The sequence below is a fragment of the Emydura macquarii genome, unplaced genomic scaffold, assembly GCF_026122565.2.
Source record: "Emydura macquarii macquarii isolate MOO-44397 ecotype Brisbane River unplaced genomic scaffold, CSIRO-AGI_Emac_v2 contig_2422, whole genome shotgun sequence".
NCBI classification, from domain to species: domain Eukaryota; kingdom Metazoa; phylum Chordata; order Testudines; family Chelidae; genus Emydura; species Emydura macquarii.
The window spans coordinates 20,438,769-20,459,061 of NW_027132559.1; the positions used below are offsets into that span (position 1 = coordinate 20,438,769).

The window sequence follows — 20,293 nt, forward strand, 5'->3', positions numbered from 1 at the left end:
ACTGAAAATGCAGGATTCCCTTCAATAGGTTTATAGGAAAAGTAGTAATAAAGCTTAATACAACCATATCTTTGACACTAAAACAAAGACTTTATGGCATATTAGAGCTAGGGAGTAATAAAACCAGTTATCTTTCTGGGCAGAGTAGATGCCTTGCTATAGAGATGGACACAAGCCAATAAAATGAGCTCAAGATACTAGAAGAGAATTATTGTTGTTCAGACAGTACTTACAACAAGCTTTTTCCTAAGTGCTTCCAGCTTTTCAGTGGCTGCTGCTAGTTCGGCATTTGCCTGGGCTAATGCATGACGTTTCGGCTCTACATCACAATACACCTTGAGAAATACAGAGAGTATAGTTTCATTGGGACAAAAAGTAGATCTTGTATTCATTCACAAAAACTGAAATTAACCCTGATGAAAAGGCTTCTAAATTGTACCATGAATTGTACCATGAACCAGTAAGCCACAGGTTGCATGAATTGTACCATGAATTGTACCATGAACCAGTAAGCCACAGGTTGCATACATTTGCTTTACCTGCAGTTTTTTTTTACATGGTATTGAAACCTACATTAAATACATAATTATAAGTATACACATATACTACTTGCTTGCTAGGAGAGGAGTTATTCCTTGTAGTTTTGACACAAGCTTATTTAAGAATATCTTAAATAGAAATGAATGCTGCCCACTCCTCCCAAACACTTTCCAATTTTTATTTACTTAGCACAGAACAGATGGGCTTCTATTTGGGAAAACAGGTCTGCTGTGGAGCTCAAATCAGTTTATATGTGGAATGGTTTTTTTTTTGGTCTCAGAATAAAAATTAAAGGGTCAAGTATGTATTTAATAGTACATTGTAATCAAGCATATTTTCTATTATTTACAATTAAATAACATCCTGACATCATATGGCAATGGGCTGACTAGTTTGCGTGTATACCACTAGCATCTACCGGAGAATCAGAATTGCTCAACTGTGTCTTACACAGCCTGTCATAAAGACAGCTAGCTGAGACTTTCCTTTAGTTAAGTGGAAGGGGAATGTGTATCTGGAGAAGAAGGATATCAGATCTGCCCCCACTGTTGCATCATAATGACAATTGCAAACCCCTCAGGGCCACAAATTTGTTCTTTACAAAAAAAAAAGTTTTCAAGCCTTAGCACCGTTTTCCACTTCAGTCTCCATCTGCATTTAGTCTTGTGTCGTCACTGAAAGTAATACCGAGTCTGCTGAAATAGTCACAAGTGTCTATCTTAGTATGCTTCCAAACCCACCTACTTGTCCAGTCAGAGACTAAATATTTTGATATATAGTACCTCATAGAATTTTACTATGTTGATAACCCAGGCACAGAGACCAGCTGCTGCAAAGGACTTCGTGCGAACCAAATTTGGGTTGAATTCAGGATCTTTCAAGTAATATTCTTTGACCACTTTCAGACAGTTCTCAGGAATATGCTCCTTATCATAATGAATTAAAGCTTGTAGGAAGTCATCAACCTGCAAGAAGAAGAGTCCTAATGTACCCAATCCATTTGCACTGCAGACAACATTCCAAGGTCAGAAGTTAACTCCTCCTTTCATGATCTTAATATATAAAAGCAAAATGGGCACTCTGCATTTAGTTTGTTTTTGGAGATTGTATTGAGCACTAAGTGAATATAAATTTGCAAAACACATGTGGCCTGAAATACATCTTCACAGAATCATTCATTTATACATAGCCCCTCCCCTCACAACCCCTCATAAAAACCCCAACAACCTGAGTCCCTTTTTGCAATTAATTTGGGAAACTGTCTGATACAACGTAAAAATATATATACAATTTCCTTTCTCTTATACTTGACTGCTCTCAATTTTGCAAATAATGAGTAACTCCCAGTTGATGCTCATCTTGATTTCAATATGCCACTGAGGCTATGAGGAGAAATGATTTATAACAACATGACATCCAGCTCCTTCAATTAACTCTGTAAGAAACTGATATTACATTTGACTCAAACTTCCCTTGACTGTAATATTTAATTAACTAACCCTCCCCTCACCCATCACACATAGCCAACAGATGATTTCCCACCGTTCAGTACCTTTCCCATGAAGACTTTAGCAGCTTTCCAACTTCGGTCTTTGGGCACTTTGCCTTTATAAGCCAGCAACACCATGACTGCAGCAGTAACATTGGTTACAGCAGCTGGTGGGTTGGGGAAGGTTTTCAATTCAGTGAGATTAACCTGAAGAGCAATCACAAAGGAATCTGCAGAAAGCTGCCAAGCATTGAGCTAGCCACCAGCAAAATGAGAGATGTCTACAGAGAAATAATGCAATTGCTGCCACAGCAGAGGTACCACAGAATCATTCTAATAAAGAGATTAAGAAAACACAGCTGTACTTCTTGAAGACTCTTGGTTGCTTGTAATCCTATTGGTCACTACTTCATATAGTAAATAGAGCTGCATCTATCTGTATGACAGTTAAAGGAAGCCATCACTGTCCTGGAGCACTAAAACAACCAACCAACCTTCTGTACGGATTCCATATACACACACAATTTTCTATAGTGTAAAGTGCAGAAGCCATTTTCTCACGCAAAGTTCCCATTGGATTTGAAACCAAATCAACTAATTATGCTTGTTGCAATCGGTATTACATTTAATGTAGATTATTTGGTGCAGCTTGACTTTATTATCAGTAAAATAAACCACAGTGAAATAACCTATACACTTGTAGCACACTGAAGTGCTACTACTTTCAATAACAGTAGATAAAATAATCTATACACATCACACTATTTTATCAGTTTTTTTCCAGGCACATGCTTTTCTTCCTTCTCTCCCCCATACACACACAACAGATCCTATGTCATAGTGATGTTTCCAATCAGCCAGAACAACTCAAGAGATTCAGGATACTCCCTCATACTAATTGTGCCGCTTCTACAAAATCCTCAGTGGCTGCCAGTCTAGGGAGGTGGGGGAACAAGCTCATTCTACATCTTTCATTTACCAGTACGGCCACAAGACCAATGGGCTGAGCCATACACAGCTTATTAAAATTCTTTAAACAAATAAAAATGTTCCTCACAGCCATTAAACAGCCTGATTCTTACCTTATTAAGTGTATCTAAAGCTGCTGTAGCAGCCACTAGAGCAGGTTCGGCTTTCACCAGGTCATCTTCACATTCTTTCTGCTTCAGAGATACTTCTATTTGGATTGCCACTACCTATTCAAACAAAGAATCTTAAGATTTTACCCTGAGACCCAATGTTCCACATGCACTCAGAGTTGCTTAAGCTGCAGACAGAGCTTTTTCTTAGAGTCTGGGTATGCAAGCAATTTATAATAAGTAGTAATATTTCTTACACTAGGCACTGCCACATAAAATGTTTGGCAGATCCTACACTCCTACAGTTAATTGCATCATGAGAATCAAAATCTCCCAACATACAATGATCCCAAGAAAGAGACAATGGGTCAGATCCCCAGCTGTGGCTGACCTCTGCTAAGCTAAAAGTTCCACATGGCAGGCGACTTACAGTCCCAGGCTTAGGAGACCCCTATTGCAGCGTCCCTCTTCCTGCAGACCACTGCATCCAGGTAACGTATAAACCTCATTACTTCTGATAAAGAGTTCAGTGTGCCAGGTTCATTTCATCTAGGAAGCTGCCCTCCTTGCTGTCCTGAATCATGAAGTTTCTCCCTCTTGTATAGGTGCTGGATCTACGAGTGTGGGGGGTACTAGCGCACCCCCTTGTCTTGAAGTGGTTTCCATATTGAGTTCACGGTATGATTCAATGCCTCAACACCCCCACTATAAAGATTGTTCCAGCACCACTATCCTCTTCCTGTTGTCCTTTTATGAGCAGTAAAATGGGAGAAGGTGGAAGACATCCACTGAATTTCTTTATGGAAAAAACACATAGAAATCAAGAATACAGGCAAAATAAAAAGAGCAGAGAAATGGAGGAGCTAGAAAATGGCAGAAAAATTGGCCCATTTGTGGATTTGCGTGTCACAGATTTATCTGGCATCTTGACAAAAAGTTAAGTTATGCGATCATTTGCCCAGCTACGCAATCACAATGCACTCTGGATCAGGGTCATAGCTAACACGGTAACAGTTTCCATCATAATCCTTTACACTGACAGTTTTATAACTAAATATAAAATAAAAAATGTTCTCCAGGCTTATTGAATGTTTTATGCTTGGAATATATTTTTTCTTTTAACATTGTTTTGATTTTATTAATACATCAGGTAAGAAAATAGATGTTTAGACCGGTTTGGGATTTTTGTAGTTGTGTAATTGAAAAACAGCATGCATTTTAAAAATAAAAATTTGCCCAGAGCTTCTGGTTTATGACATTGCTTTTGTACTGTGAAAATAAATGAAGCTTTTTGATAATTTAATGGTGTCAGCTCTATTTTAATAATACCCACTAATTAAATAAACATGCATTTAAAAAGCCATTTCAGAACAGCTACAAGGCACTGTGTAAGGGAGAACTTGTATGCCAGTGGCTAAATTACCACCTACACAGAGCAATTACGCTTATCCTGAAACCACCCTAGAAATACACTGCAAAATTTGTTACTTGATAATTTCCTTTCTGGATAAGGCCTCTTTGCCATTACAAGGCATTTGGATTGCTCTTCTCTCCCTGCAACTATCACAGGTAGCTCAGACTTGTCCATAAGGCTCCACGCCTTTGTCCTGCTCTCATTCTAGAAGCATATAACAAATATGACTGAGTAAAGTGCTACTGTTGCAAAGTTTTATTTTTAATCTACTAGTAAAAAATGTAGTGTTTCCTTACAATTGTGGACGCACTCATCAGGAGTGAAGGTGGAAGGGTCATAGCTCAGCCTTAGAGCTTCATGGACAAGCATGAGCTGCCTTTAACATCTGTAGAATGAGAAAACTAAAATGGTATAATTAAGTTATGGCTTGGAGCACTTTCCACTCAAGGAATTTTCCTTTTGTGTAGGAATGAAGGTCAACCCAATAGCACTCTGTAAAAACAGTGTTAATGGGAGTGGCTACGTAGCAGCTTTACACAATTTCAATTCAATTCAGTGAGCCAAAAGAAATATTGCCAAAGGAGGAGAGACTGGATGAGAGAGATCCTCTTCAATGGTTGATTTCCTTTCTGCCCAGGATGCTGCCATGAAGAATGTTGAATGGGCACTGATTCACTTGTGATTGGTTTGTCCCCAGCAACGTCTGACTATGGAGGAGCTTTCAGGCCCAGACACTTAGTGTGAAAAGAAATGAACAGACAGCAGAACTAGCTAAGGTAAAATTGACCAGCTCCTTCATACACGTGTAGAGGCTTTGGCAAAATAAAGGAAGAACAATTTTCTGTGATGTATGGAAGGAAGAGTGTATCTTGGCAAGAAATGAGTCAGTAGTCTGAAAAATGACTGCGTCTTTCTGGAAGGTGTAATAAGAGCAGAGTCTTCAGACTTTTGCTGACATGACTGAACAAGAAACATGTCTTTATGGAAATGAAATGCAGGGACTTAAGTGCCATCTGTTTGAATGGGTCGTGAGAGCCTACAGAAGTGTGGGCAGATCCCAGGGAAGGAAGGCAGGTGTGATGGCTAGTTTTGCTAGACATGCTGCCCTAAAGTGCCTGAATACCACCGGATTCTACTGAAGACTTGGAAGAGCCTGTGTTTATAACACTATTTTGTGCTGAGACATGAGATATAATGGTAGGAGGTCTTGGGCCCAAGTTTAGGCCATCTTAGGCTGTCTATGTCGGCAGTGAAGATACGCTCAATCAATCCGGAAGTTGATCTAATAAAACCACCTCCCCAAAAGGCATAGCGCTGCGTTGACGGGTACACATTTCCTGATGGCACAACGCAATGGAGATGGCATGCTTAAGGGAAGTTACGAAGTCGATGGGAGTTAGGCAAGCTACTCTGTGTAGCTTGCGTAACTCTCGTCAACTGTCGTCAAATTTCGCTGGCAGTGTAGACCAGGCCTTAGACATCTAATTTAGACATCCAGAAGAGCTAGGATGACTAGTTTCCTGGAGTTGTATTTCTATCTTGGTATCAGTAGAATTTTGTCCAAACTCTTGCATAGGCTAAAAGGGTGGAAGACTTGTGGGATGCTAAGATAGTCTATTATGTTGGAAGAGTAACCCATCTAAGTTAGCCAAGCATCAGGCTCCCAATACAAGAACTGGATCTAGGGTAGGAGACCCTGTCAGATGGGAGATTGAGTGGAAAAAGTTCTCAGTACCATGATCTTCTTCCCTAATTTTCTTTTTTTTCCACCTCCTGAGTGATTGGTCCTACCAACAGAAGAGCAAGGAAAGCACAGAGGAGCCAAAACAGCTCTGAGTCAGAGTGTCCAATCTCAGTGAGGTGTGGTCTTTTTCTCTGGTGAATAACAGTTTCACCTTTGCATTTTGATTGTATGCAAATAGATTTCCCAGGCGGTAGCCTGGGACACTGGAAATCAGCTGTAATAGTTCCAGGTTCAGGGAGCATTCCACATAGTGTGTCTGCTGATAGCTTAGACACCCTGCTTTTGTGTTCAGTATCCTTTTTATGTGAATCTCTCTGATACAGCTAGTTGCCCAGGAGACAATCTGGCCCATTTCAGCAGATACACTTGAGTTTCTCAACCCTGCCTCACAATGTATAGTAATTGGGTACTATCCTTATAAATAGTTTGGGGGCCCTCAAGTGGGTCTCCCTATCTTCTGCCACAGAAGACATTCAGAACCCTGCTAGAGCAAAGCATACATAAGTAGCTAGAGAGGTCTTGTATATTTGTACATAGTTAATAAATTAGGGCGGTCAATTAATCGTAATTAATGCATGCAATTAATGCAAATTAATTAACTAGATAAAAAAGATAATCACTGTTTTAATCACATTGTTAAACAATAATAGAATAACAATCTAAATTTATTATAAATATTTTTGGATGTTTTTCTGCATTTTCAAATATATTGATTTCAGTTACAACACAGAATACAAAATGTACAGTGCTGCTATATATTATATTTTTATTACAACTATTTGCACTGTAAAAAAGATGAACAAAAATGGTATTTTTCAGTTCATCTGACACAAGTTCACTCGTCTGACTTCTTGTTCAGCCAATCACTAAGACAAACATGTTTGTTTACATTTACAGGAGAAAATACTGCCCGCTTCTTATTTACAATGTCATCTGAAAGTGAGAACAGACGTTCGCATGGCACTGTTGTAGCCGCCGTCGCAAGGTATTTAGGTGCCAGATATGCTAAACATTCGTATGCCCCTTCATGCTTCAACTTCTAGGCTCTAAAGTTTTACATCGTTTTGTTTTCGAATGCAGTTATGTTAAAAAAAAACAACTACATTTGTAAGTTGCCCTTTCACAATAAAGATATTGCATTGCAATACTTGCATGAGGTGAACTGAAAAATACTATTTCTTTTGTTTATCTTTTTACAGTGCAAACATTTGTAATAAAAAATAATAAAGTGAGCACCTTACACTTTGTATTCTGTGTTGTAATTTAAATGAATGTATTTGGAAATGTAGAAAAACATCCAAAAATATTTATAGTAAATTTAAATTGGTATTCTATTATTATTTAACAGTGCAATTAAAATTGTGAATAATCACTGCTTTTTTTTTTTTTTTTAAATCTCCTGATTAATTGCAATTTTAAAAAATTGTTTGACAGCCTTATAATAAATACCATTATTTGGAATCCAGTTGTGCTCATGCAGTTTCTCCATATTCTTCCTGCTTTGTACTCCTTGCCCATTTATATATAGGAGAGTCATCAGATTGTTGTGCTCCTTTATCAGGGGATCCTGGAAGTCCCAAGGAGCCAGCCTGAGTTATGAATGGTTTTTCATCGGTGAGGGTAGTCTGATTTGTGTAGTCCCATGAACCTTGAGGAGTTTCTCTGGAAGAATCTGGGCTGGTGCTGGGTAAGTGCAGAGACTTTAAATATTGTCCAGTCTGAGCCCCTTTTCCTGGCCAAGTGAGGGCCCATGAGCTGCAAGCGATTGTGGGAGAGCTCCTACTCTTTGTCTCATGATATTGTCTCCTCAGAGATGGGAGCATCTCCTGGCCTATCTGCTCAGTCTGGCCAGCTCTGCCAGGTGGGAGAAGAGAGTGGTAGATGGATGGAGCCGATTGAGGGAAATGATCTCTGAAAAACTGTCATTCCCTAGATGAAGGATAGATTGGGGTAGGCTGGAAAGGGTAATTTTGCTTACTGCTGGACTCCACCTCCCCCGTTGTTCTCAATGCACCTGGATATCTATAAGATGCCTCTGTGTTACCAATTTTCAGTATTACTGCATCTGAAGAAGAGAGTTGAAGTCTCTCGAAAGCTTATGCCTACAAATATTAAATTTGTTAGTCTTTAAAGTGCCACAGAACTCTTGTTGTTTTTGCTGTATACAGACTAACACGGCTACCCTTCTGGAACAATTGTGAGATGTGTGTATGGTGATATTTAAGGAATGATGTAACTATATTGAAAATTATGCTCTCTTGGTCTTGGAGTGAAAATGAGTCACCAGAGAATCATATATCCTGGTGCAAGCCCATTCAAGTTGGAGGGTGTTGTCACCACTCACAGGCTAGCTGATTGTGTAATGCATTGCTCAGTTGTCCTCCATTGCAATAACCCATAGAACCTGCTCCTGTCCTGGCTCAGCAGGGGAGCAAGTTGCTTGGTTTGCAGCAGCAACTGACTCTCACCGTGCAGGAACAAGCTGCCCACCCTCTGCCAGGCTCCCTGATGTTGCTGCTACCTGTAGGGGGAAGGTGTTTATCACAGCCCCCACTCTTCCTGGCTCTGTCCTTCGCCCCTTGGGCAGTGACTGCAGGCTTCTTTCCCAGAAGTGTCTGTGTAGCTGGGCAACACTGCTTCTTCCTCTCTAGCTGCAGGGTTGTCCCATTTTATTCCGTGACTACTACATAGGTGAGACTACTCTCATCCTGGCCCTTATTCATGGTCTTCACTGCCATTCACAGCCAGGGATTCTAAGGAGACTCTATGAGTAACCTGACAGAGAGTGCAATAGGCTTCCCTAGTATTTGCACTGGTTTAATTTCAGGTGGGAATTTAAACAGATATGATTAAGTCAATGCAGCTTCCTTTGTGTGCACTCTTATTTTGGTTTAAGAGAGTTTTATATCAGTTTAACTTAAACCTATTAAGAACTGGCTTAAACAAATTAAGCCACTCTTAAAACTGAAATAAGAATGTCCACACATCCTTGTGCTATAGTTTAACCATATCAATTTATATTTGGGTTATATCAGTGCAACTTTCTCATATAGACAAGCCCTTAGTACAGGATTTCTGTATCAATTACAATTGCATATTTGGGAGATTATTGTACTTAGGGGCGTGCACAGGAATTTAAAACTGACTGCTTTTGGAGGGGGATGTTCTGTGCCCCTGCTGTGGCTCTGAGGTTGGAGGAACTTGCACTCTCCGCTGCAGCCCCAGGGCCGGAGGAGTTCTGTGCCCCCACTGAATATTGGGGGCCTGTGCCCCTGCTTGCCTCCCTCCTGTGCACACCCCTGAGTGCACTTATTTTTTAAGGATATGTTGCCTGGGGCTGGAGCCAGATGTACTTAGTTTGGTCTTTATCCTTGTACCTCACTATTCATGTGAAATAGCTTTTCATGCACACATTTCCTGTTAGATCTTGCTTGAACAAAGTCTAATTACAGAGATAGAAAAATATTACAGTGATCCGGATATTAATATTTGGATAGATGCTACAGTGCATTGGCAATAAAAAACTCTCCATAAGAACTTTTACTATGAATAGGTAGTCCTAGCTACAGTAGTTTTTTGTACAATAGTCTGGGCTGGCAGCCATGTATCTGTGTGTATTTATTATGCATATATACAAAACCCAAGAAAACAACAAACTAGGAATAAACATGGATTAAGTTACATGTTGCTAAACCAGGAAACTCAAAGTGAAGCTTAACAGTCCCTTCTGCCTTTCCCCATCTCCAAAACAACGTGAGTTCAGGATTGAGCTGGTGGGAGCTGTAGGATGAATTTCCCAGCATTCGCAGGTTTGTATCACAGCCATAACATGCTTTAAAATTAAGTACTGTTTATAGTTTTCAGCTCTTCGTTTATTCACACACTCTTTCCAGGTACTGCCAGGCTGCTAGCCTAAGCTACTGATACCATTATACGCGGGCAGAAAATACAAATTCTGTATAAGACAAGCTGCACTAATATGGGAAGATACAGGTCAGCAGATCTGCACAACAGATGTGGTGAGACAAGGTGGGTGAGGTAATATCTTTTATTGGACCAGCTTTCGTTGGTGAGAGAGATAAGCTTTCGAGCTACACAGAGCTCTTCAAGAAATTGGTCCAATAAAAAAGATATTAACTCATCCACTTTGTCTCTCTAATATACTGGGACCAACATGGCCAGAACAACACTGTATACAACAGATGTGGCACCATTTAAAAATGGTTAGAACATATACCAACTGAACTTTCTTACATTATAAACAGTACCACACAGTGGTTCAGACATGATGTAGTATTTCCATTAAACAGAACAGAGAATTAAAATACCACAAGCTTATTCTTTAATTTTATTTCCATTTTCTGATTTTCCCCATTTTCTCTTCCTTGTTCTTACTAATTGTGCTACTACTCTTTGCTTCTTGGTGGCTGGAGGAAACTGGGAAGCTATATTGATTTTTAATAAGGTTTTTTTCCTAAATAAAAAGGGAATGAGAGACAGAAAGGTGATTTCAATCAATCCACTCCTCCCAGTGGAGATATGCTTTTAACACTGATCACCAACATTTTGGTAGTCCAGTTCAGGGTGGAAGTTCCTACAGATAAGATTTACTGAGCTATATCTGAATTGCTGGGAAAGCTGGGAATAAAATGTACAATCACATGTAAAAAATAGTTGAACTCATGAATGTGATGATCTAAGTGCAGCAGACAAAAACAAAAAGCATTGTTTTAGTTGGGGGGGGGGGGGCGGGGGAAGTCAGCCAGACTGGTTCCAGCCTCACTCCCCATGCTTACCCAATGTAATTCCACTATCCACAATACCTACATTACTCTGTATTAGTGTGATGGTGTTGTGTTCTGCTTTGAAAGGGGCAGGTTCCTTCTTAGAAAGCGAGATGTATCACAATGCATTTACAGCTATACAGCTATTCTGATGTGTCAGACTGATATCACCCAAAGAGTGACTGCAGCTGCCAATAAAGTATCAGCAGTGCTGTTGCCACTGTTTACAAGCTCAAAAGAAGGGATACCTTTAAATAGACTCTCTTGACTCCTGTACAAGCTCCAGCTTACACCAATGGTCTGGTCCCACCCAGACTGGTCCTTCCTCTCTGGATGATTCTGATGGGCTTTGACCACCCCCGTCTCTCCTCACCCCTATAGGCAGAGCATCTCTAAAAGCAGCATCTAGGTAATGCTTCAAAACGTACAAAGTCCTTACACCTTTAGCTTTCCCACTCCATAGGTTTTAAATTGAAGTAATTAAAACAAGTGTGACCAATTGTTTGCATTACGTAGTTTGAAAAATATTTATAAACTGCTTGAATTCTCATTTGTTGGTGACTTTTTATACAAAAAAATACAGGTGCAGATTAATCTTTATACACCATCTTCAGCTTTTAAAAATAGCTTTGGATTAGTGTAACACACAAGGATACCTTCATCCCAATTAAAATGTTTTAGAAGAGCAAGAAGACAACTAAAGGGAATGTGGTAATTGTTATAGGCATGAGGCTGCGCCTGCAGCCTGAAAAAATGGCCTGGGGTGTGATTATTCCAGGATAATCACACTAAGTGTTGTGCCTAATTGCTTAATGAAGTAATTTGAAATGTGTTAAGGATGTTCCCCAATCATCCTAAATCTATTGAAAACATGCAGAACTGTTGCAATAAAAAGTCCACTGAAAAGTGGTTGAAAAAATTCAGAGCTTTTCCTGAGCAATCCTATCTGTGCACGTTAAATGACACTCTTGATTTTAACCTTTCTGACAATTCTTTTAAATTCTTGTATAAAATTTGATTTGCAAAGGTTACAGTTAGCATAATTTGGAGAGATACAAAAAGGGCCTGATCCAGTTTTTATTTATGTTAATGGCAAAACAAACATCTTCAAAGAAAGATCAAAATGTGCATTATAAAAATAAAGCACACCTAATAGTAACCATTTTAGCAAGTGCAACAGTGATGGAATGAGGGATAGCCACAGAAAAAGGTGAAAGTTTTGGTAGCCCTACAGACAGTATAGCATGATTGTAAAACAGTGTCTGTTCTCATCTCAACAGCTGACAAAGTTTGTTATAACTTGAGTTTTCCTGTCCCTACACCAAAACAGTTTAATTGCTATTCTGAAACATTAAGAAACTCCGTTCTCTGGTGTTGTTAAAGGAGACAATGTACATTAGTTTTTGCAGCAAAATGTCAGGTTTGCACAAGTCCACTGGGCCACAAGGTAGGGAGACTTAAATAGATCAATTGCCACTACAGCATAAAGATACATTCACTATGTTTTTAGTACAAAAATGGGATGCTCAATTTAGTGGTTCAAACGTTTTGGTTCAGGATAAAACCCTGAATTTGAATCCAGTTTTCAGTAATGGCTAACAGAAACAATTCTCTATCTTTTTAATAATAAAATTGATAGCCAATTCCATATGTTGAGCGGAGCAGAGCAGAGAAAAAGGATGCAAATTCTAAACTGCACACACATCCCATAGAAGGATATTAGGATCCAGAATTTGGAAATAACGTTGTAAGGCAATGGAACAATGGCAATGGAATTGATATCAATTGAGTTGTTCAATTTACCTAAAGCCCCAAAGCCTTTAGAAACCTGAAGTTCTCAGAGAAGACTCTGTGACCTTTACTGTATTACAAATAGGCCTGATTCTTAAGATCTACATCCATTATATGCTTGAATGAGCTCAGTATTTATTGTTCTTTCATATCATTAAAAGAGCTAAAAGGTTGGGAAAATGCATAATGTAAAGAAAGGTCAAATGATAATCATGGTGTGAAATGCTATTATATGTGTAAGTATAATAATTCTTTAGACTTTATGCTCCCTAGAGAGGAAGTTGTTCAAAACTGTTCACCTATAAAGGTTTATTTTGTATTAAATATAGCTCAACAATCCTAAATGGTGCAATTAGACTGACCTTTCGCTCCTCTGCATCAGCAGTGGCTTTTTCCTTGCTCACTTTCTCAGTCTGAAGCCCTATCTTAGTAATCAAAGCTTCAGCATCTTGATTTCTCAGTTGTAGTTCTGCCTCTTGAGAGGCAAGTTTGGATTTTAGATCTTCTACCTAAAGTGCAACAGAGAAGAAATTTTGGAGCAGTCATTATTAGGCAAACTTCTTGAACATGTACATTTCTCAAAGGGGGATGTATAACAAACACTTGGATGTAACTTGTACTTGAACTTTGTTTTCAGTTCCATTTCAAAGCAAAATAGTATTCATCTCTTATTTTTCGTCTTCAATTGTTATCGTTTGTTTCCATAATACAGCCTCATTTTTGTGGCTCAAGGGAGAAGTTTGTTGCTTTCTAAATGATTTAACAAATTATACAAAACAATCAAACCACACCCACTAGAACCTTAACAGCTCCTCTGATGTGCCTAAACTGTGATCTGTCCAGTTTCTGAGAGCCCAAGGCTGTTCCTGAAACCAGATGTCTGAGCAGCTCAACAAATTGCTGCGGGCCCTGGCATAGATGCAACTATATAAACAGAAGCAACAGGACATGTTGGAAAGTGCTCAATAATCACTCTGAAGAGCCTTTCATAGATAATTTTAAGGGAAGTTTGCCAAGGGTTTAGATTAAAAAAAAATCAGGTTTCGTTTAACAAAGGCTACCTGCTTGTTGAAAGAGCAATTTATTGCCTGACATGCTAGTCACCCACATCAAAATATTCAACAGTATTTTTCCATGCATAATGGAAGTATTTTAATATATATTTGTTTTTTCTTACTCCTCCAAGAATCTTATCGGCTGTTAGTCATGATATGATTCTGTATCAAATCAGAAGAGATTCACTATAACCTGATATGGACAGATGCCAAGTCAGAGAACAGTATTAGTGGCTTTAAACTTCAAAGTCAGTATGAAGGTTGTTCTGTTTGTTTGCTGGAAAATGTTAAGATGAAATTCTGAAGACCAACAGAAAACCTATCATACAATCTCACATCACTTTGGCCTCTGTTAGAACCATGGGGATCTTCCCACTTTACCCTCTTGAGGCACTGTTTCATGAGCACCATGTGGTCTCCTAACCATTAATATAGTTCCTTAACTGGGTCGTGCTTGAGTGCTATAAGGCATTCTTGCCTCTCCATCCTTCCACACACGTGACTTTTAAAAAGACAGAACTTTTTTTTCCTTTTCAGTTACTAAGCTCATGGCACTTGTTGGAAAGAGGAAGAAATGAAGCTCTGGCATCTGTACCACATTCTCGTTCATTACCGAATAGATTCTCTGCAAAACTACCCCCTTCAGACTATTTTTTAAAAACAGAATTTTATCTGATTTTACATTGCTTGCACTTTAAATTGTGCACTGCCCCAGGTACCTGGTGCCTTTTAGATAACATATATTCAGATTCATGTGCAAGGCTATATGGAAGGTACAGCTGATGGCTGCTCTGTCTGCCAACACAGTCACTACACTCTCTAAAGGGCCATTGTCAAATTAAAAATCACATTACATAATTAAAAAGAAGTCCTTACCTGTGTTTCTAAGAGCATCTTAGACTATTAAAACTAAACATTTTTTTGAAAGTATTAGTTTGCCTTCAGCCTTTCGTTAGCTGTTTACCTTTTGCACATCCCTTTCTGGTTCTCATGCACTAGCACAAAGTTGCAATGCTATGCAAATACTACAACTGAATGTTTAAATGTTATATATAAATCTCTAAACACAGAGACTTCTTAGCTTTAGCAAACAAATGGCTGAGTTGTGGCTAGCCACAAGCATGTGCCTGAGGGTGAGAAGACAAATGAGGATCCAAAGAGCTTTTCCCTTCCTCATATCCCTGTGCAGAGACTAGTCACAGTCTGGTTGGGAGCACAGGCACTGTTTATAGCTAGCTAGCATTAGCCTCCTAAAAAAAGAAGGGAAGGAGTGATGGTATGGCTTCACCCCTCCCCTTCATCAGCCAGCCACTGTCATAACCTGTATCTTCTCTCAGGGTGGCCCTGCTGCTCACTCCTGTAGTGTGTGTTCTGAGCCTCTCAGAATTTCTTCTGGGGCCCTACTCACCCCTCCAGTGTAGACTCTAGCTTTGAGCCACAACCCAGCTCAAACGTTAGGATAGTAACCCATTTCTCTGACAGACATCTACAGGTACCTGGAGTTTGAAAGGCATTACATAAAATAAAATCCAGTTTCAAAAACCTAGGACAGCACTGAAACAGCAGTGCCAGAACTCAGCAGCCTATTGAAAAGGTGCAGAGACATTTCAATACAAGATTAGCAATTTTTCCTTAGAAAAGAGAGAAAAAGAGAGAGGAGTATGTCTTTCCTCACATGTGCTAGTTTTACCTGAGAAGCTGTTGTTTTCAACTTCTGAATGCCTTTCACCAGATGTTCCATGCGCTTGGACATATCCTTGTATTTCTTCTCCAGCAGGATCTTATAAAGTGTAATTTGCTCCAGGAAACTTTTTGGAGTGGCATAATTGTACCGCTTCTCATTCTGATAATATTTTGCACTCATCTCATTCACACTGGTGTGGGCATAGGCCATAAAAAGGCAAATGGAATCCTGAACGTGTGGCTGAAAACATGGAAGGAACAGAAACAAATTTAAATATAAGGGCAAAAAAACACTTGAAACATTAAATACAGCTATATACCCCGGAAGAGGTTACACAACTCAGGAAGGATCGCCAGCAATAATAATTTTCAAACTCCATTGAAAAACATAACAGTGTCAGTGTACTAAAGAAACTTTTCAACTAATCAAACTGCATCTCCCTGATTTTTTTACAATTTGGAATAATCCTCTCTCAGTACTCACAAAACTTTCATTGCCCCAGCAGCTGACTACCATATATCATTTCACCATATATTGGAGTTATTTTTTAAAAACACCCACAAAAGGCTACAAATGATAAGATCTATAAATAATCACCATTGTACTATTAAGTGCAGAATTAATGTGCTAGGAATTTGGCATTTTACTTCTGGAATTCTTGATTGAAAAACCCTCTTCAGGTCAAGTAAAAAATGTGTATGATGCTCTTGCTCTGATTACAGTGTTCCCTACACACTCCACATATCATAATCCCCAATCCAGTTCCTATTTGATGTCAATAGGAGATACCACCATTGACTTCAAAGGAACAGGACTGGGCCCAATCCAATACCATTTGAAGTCAAAGGGAATCTTTCCATTGACTTCAATGAGTACTGGTTCAGGCATTTAATTAATTACTTATTGTATGTATAGTACACTCATCAATAGAGCATTTATTCGTAATTTCTTTCCTATAGTTCTTATTTGACCGTCCTACTTTATCATCTTTTATAACATATAACCTCTTCCAATATACTACATGATAATTAAAGCAGGCAAAGCATATTTAAAGCTGTTAAAAGGGATTATATTTACTCATGTATTTCCATGCCAAGCACAAAATATGGACAAAAGAGAAACTGTCTTCATCCACTTGTCTTAAATTAGGTGGGGAGGACAGAAAGGGACAGGACAAGGAACGCTCCAAGTGCAAGTTTTCAAATTAATTTCATTCCAGACTTCCCAGAAGATAAAATATGCTACTCGGGGGCTTTAATCTGGAGCACTATTCACTGGATAAAGCTTGCAATGAAAAGCTCATTTCACATGAGAAATGTGTTGGGCTTTTTAAAATAATACAAGTCTAAGGATATAAGCGTCACTAGCATATATATTCTGTAGAATTTTGAGCTTGGGGAAGTACTTAGGTTAAACTTCTCTATTACATATAAAAATTAACTGGAAAATGCCGCTATAAAGACTTATTTAGGTCCATCACTGTAAGTAACTTCCATTTTGTCCTCTATGACTTCTAATGTACTTAACTTTATAATTTGTGGAGTCACATCTCCCTCATTTTAATGATTATTTATTGCATTCTGTACAAGATGAACCCAGTTCAATTAATCAAGGGAAGCCTAAAAATCAATTAATATGAATTAAATGAGCTACACCAACTCTTAGGAAAGTCACACATAATTTACCAAAGCGTTGTCAATAATGCTTAGAGATCTTTTAGAAAATTGCTCATGAGTGGTTGTTGATGCAGTTAAACGTCTCAAACCTACATCATTACTATTACAATCAGGTTAGTGTAGATAGATTTACAATTTTTCTCAGTGAGAAGCCTCATTATTTTTTGTGGCTTTAAAAGCTAGTTTAAAAAAACCCCAGTTTCCCCTGTGATTACAATAACGGAAATCAGAAGGAGGAACCAAATACAGAATGATTGCATATGTGGGAAAGTTGAAATAAATTGCCTTTAAAATAATAAATAAATAGGAGCCTCCACATCCTTTGTTGGAGCAAAGGCAGCATAACCCAGCTAATATAAAAACAAAACAAAATGCAGAATTCTGTTTCTGAAAGCGAAGAAAAAAACAAACACATTTTATGCACATTTGAACAGTTAGTCACAAGCAGAAATCCGTTTCAGTCTTTTACTTTTAAATGTCTATTATACACCCAAACATTGCAGTACAGATACCCATCCTAGCCAAGGGCAACCTTCTTACAGAGTAACTGGCCCCTACCCAGTCATGATGCTTATGAGAGGTCTCTACTCAGCGGTCCTGAAAAGCAGTCTTTGACAACAGTTTCATTTGTAAATCAGTGAGGGAAGAAGTGGGTTCCGGTAGAGCTGCAAGTGGCCTGAGACAACTTGTCTCAATGGGGCAAAATAACTATTGTTATCAAGCTTAACAAAATGGCACAGCATGGGAGATATACCGAGCCAGAGAGCAGCTGGTTGTAATTCACACTGTTTTTCAGAAAACTCTAATCGTTCCCGAACAGACCTCTTTGATGATTGGTCTTCCCTGCATTTTCAATGTGTCACTTTCTCTTATGATAAGGTCAGCAGTGACAGCACTTCCTGACATTAACAGCTGTGGCTTTTAAAAGGGTCATTGTGAAACTACTAATTGCAGTAATTTCATTAGCATAAATTATTTATTCTGCCATTCATTTATCTCTCTCTTTTTTTTTTAAATACTACGATGCATTTTTCAGTATAAGCCCATTCAGAGATGAAGGCAAATAAAATTATTATTGCTAGTTTGGCCTTCTTTATGTAAAACTTGTTGATACTTTCAATGTTTTATTTAACTGCTGATCACTAGAAAGTATAAAATAGCAACAAGTCAGTAATCAAGATTAACCAGTTCTGAATCAAGAATATTCCTAAAGAGGATTGGGGGGAAAGTTTGTATCCAATTTATAAACAAAATACAGAGTCTTTTTTAAAAAAAAAAATCCTGATGCATCAAGAAAATTACTTTATTTTAGATCTCGGCATAGTGGCTTTTTTGTGCACGCAAGAGCTCAGACAATCCTGTAACTGCTCTGGGTCTAACACCACTCTGGAGTTAAGAAGACTTTTGTCTGAATAAGAAGGCCCTTTATTGCTTTCTTCAGGATCTAAACCAGTCATTACTAAACCAGCTATTCCACCTTCTGACTACAGATCTCAGCTTTCGGCAACAAGTTCCGTTAGCTGAAAATACATCAAGCAATGGCAGAAACAACTGATGCTACTGAACCGCTTGATTGTGTAATTCAGGCCGTTATCAAAACAGGGAGGGAAACCTACCCATTGTTAGTATTGGGACTAGGAAGGGAAGTTATTTCAAGCTGACATTATGTCATATGACTCATATTATGCTGGATTTCACTATATCTCATGCAAGGTACAATACCCCCAGGGGTAGAACGACAAATTTTCTAAAACAAAGTGCACAGTTTAGTACCAAGCCTCCAGCACTAGGGTGCAAGAGAGCATAACAACAGAACTTCAAAGGAGCAGGGAGGTTTTTTGTTTGTTTGAGGAAATGGAGATGAATTGTGGATTTGCTTATTTTATGTTTACAGTTAATACATGAAATTACAGTTGGTTGTGGGAAGTGGAGATGATGTGGCATACTAAGATTAAACAGATAGGGACAATACCTCAGAGAACACACTTTATAAGCATTATTTCAGCCCCAAACAGAGTTTTATAGTGGAGTGTCAACCCTATATATCCAATATATGGATCTCCGCATCTCTACATAGGGTTCTTTGTTTTTTGCCATGCTGCGTGTTAATGTTTGTCAGTTTGAGTTTTTATTTTAAAACATTTAAAAAGCCCTACCAGAACCAACTTCACTTCTACTCCAAGTGACACTCTCCATTTCCTCCCCAGTTTCTCTAACTTTAAGATCCTTTACTCTTCCTTGCTACAACACACCATGGCCAGTACCTTTCCAGTAAGACTCCTACAGCTTGAGAGGATGCTGTTGAATAAGGCAAATGTGCTTTTCTCAGCTGCACATTTTGTTCATAGAATCATAGAGTTTAAGGCCAGAGGGAGCATTAGATCACTTAGTCTGAACTGCTGTATGTTGAAGGCCATTAAGTTTCATCCAGGTACACTCTATTAAGCCCACTAACTTGTTTATGTTTGACTAAAGCACACCTTCCAGAAAGACACCCAGATTTGATCTGATTTTTTTCCAATGGTTAATCACCTTCACTGTTAAAAATGTGTGCTTTATTTACAATTTAAACTTGTCTGGCTTCAGCTTCGAGCCATTGGATCTTGTTACTCCTTTCTCCATTAGATTAAAGAGCCCTACAGTACCAGTATTTTCTCTTCATGAAAATACTTATACACTGTAATGAAGATTCCGCTCGATCTTCTTTTTGATAAACTAAACAGATTGAGCTCTTTAAGTCTCACTTTAAGACATTTTCACCAGTCCTTGAATCCTTTTTTGTGGCTCTTCTCTGCACCCTCTCCAGTTTTTCAACATCCTTTTAAAAATGGGATCAGAACTGTATGCACTATTCCTCTATTGATCCCACCAGTGCCACATGCAGAGGCAAAAATCACACCCCTACTTCTTCTCTCTACGCCCCCATTTATACATCCAGGGATCACTGGGAGCTCACGTTCAGTTACTTGTCTGTTCTGACCCCTACATCTTTTTCATAGTCACAGTTTTCCATAGTAAAAGCCCCCATTCTGTAGGT

General features: G+C 38.7%; 1 protein-coding gene across 1 annotated transcript in view; it reads right to left on the reverse strand.

Annotated features, from left to right (window-relative positions):
- Positions 1-20,293, reverse strand: part of DNAH11 (dynein axonemal heavy chain 11) — a 261,889-nt gene that overhangs the window by 92,723 nt on the left and 148,873 nt on the right. The window contains 6 exon segments of the mRNA XM_067562084.1: positions 234-335; positions 1,323-1,505; positions 2,093-2,236; positions 3,112-3,225; positions 13,204-13,350; positions 15,587-15,820. Coding sequence (XP_067418185.1) covers positions 234-335; positions 1,323-1,505; positions 2,093-2,236; positions 3,112-3,225; positions 13,204-13,350; positions 15,587-15,820 — 924 coding nt within the window.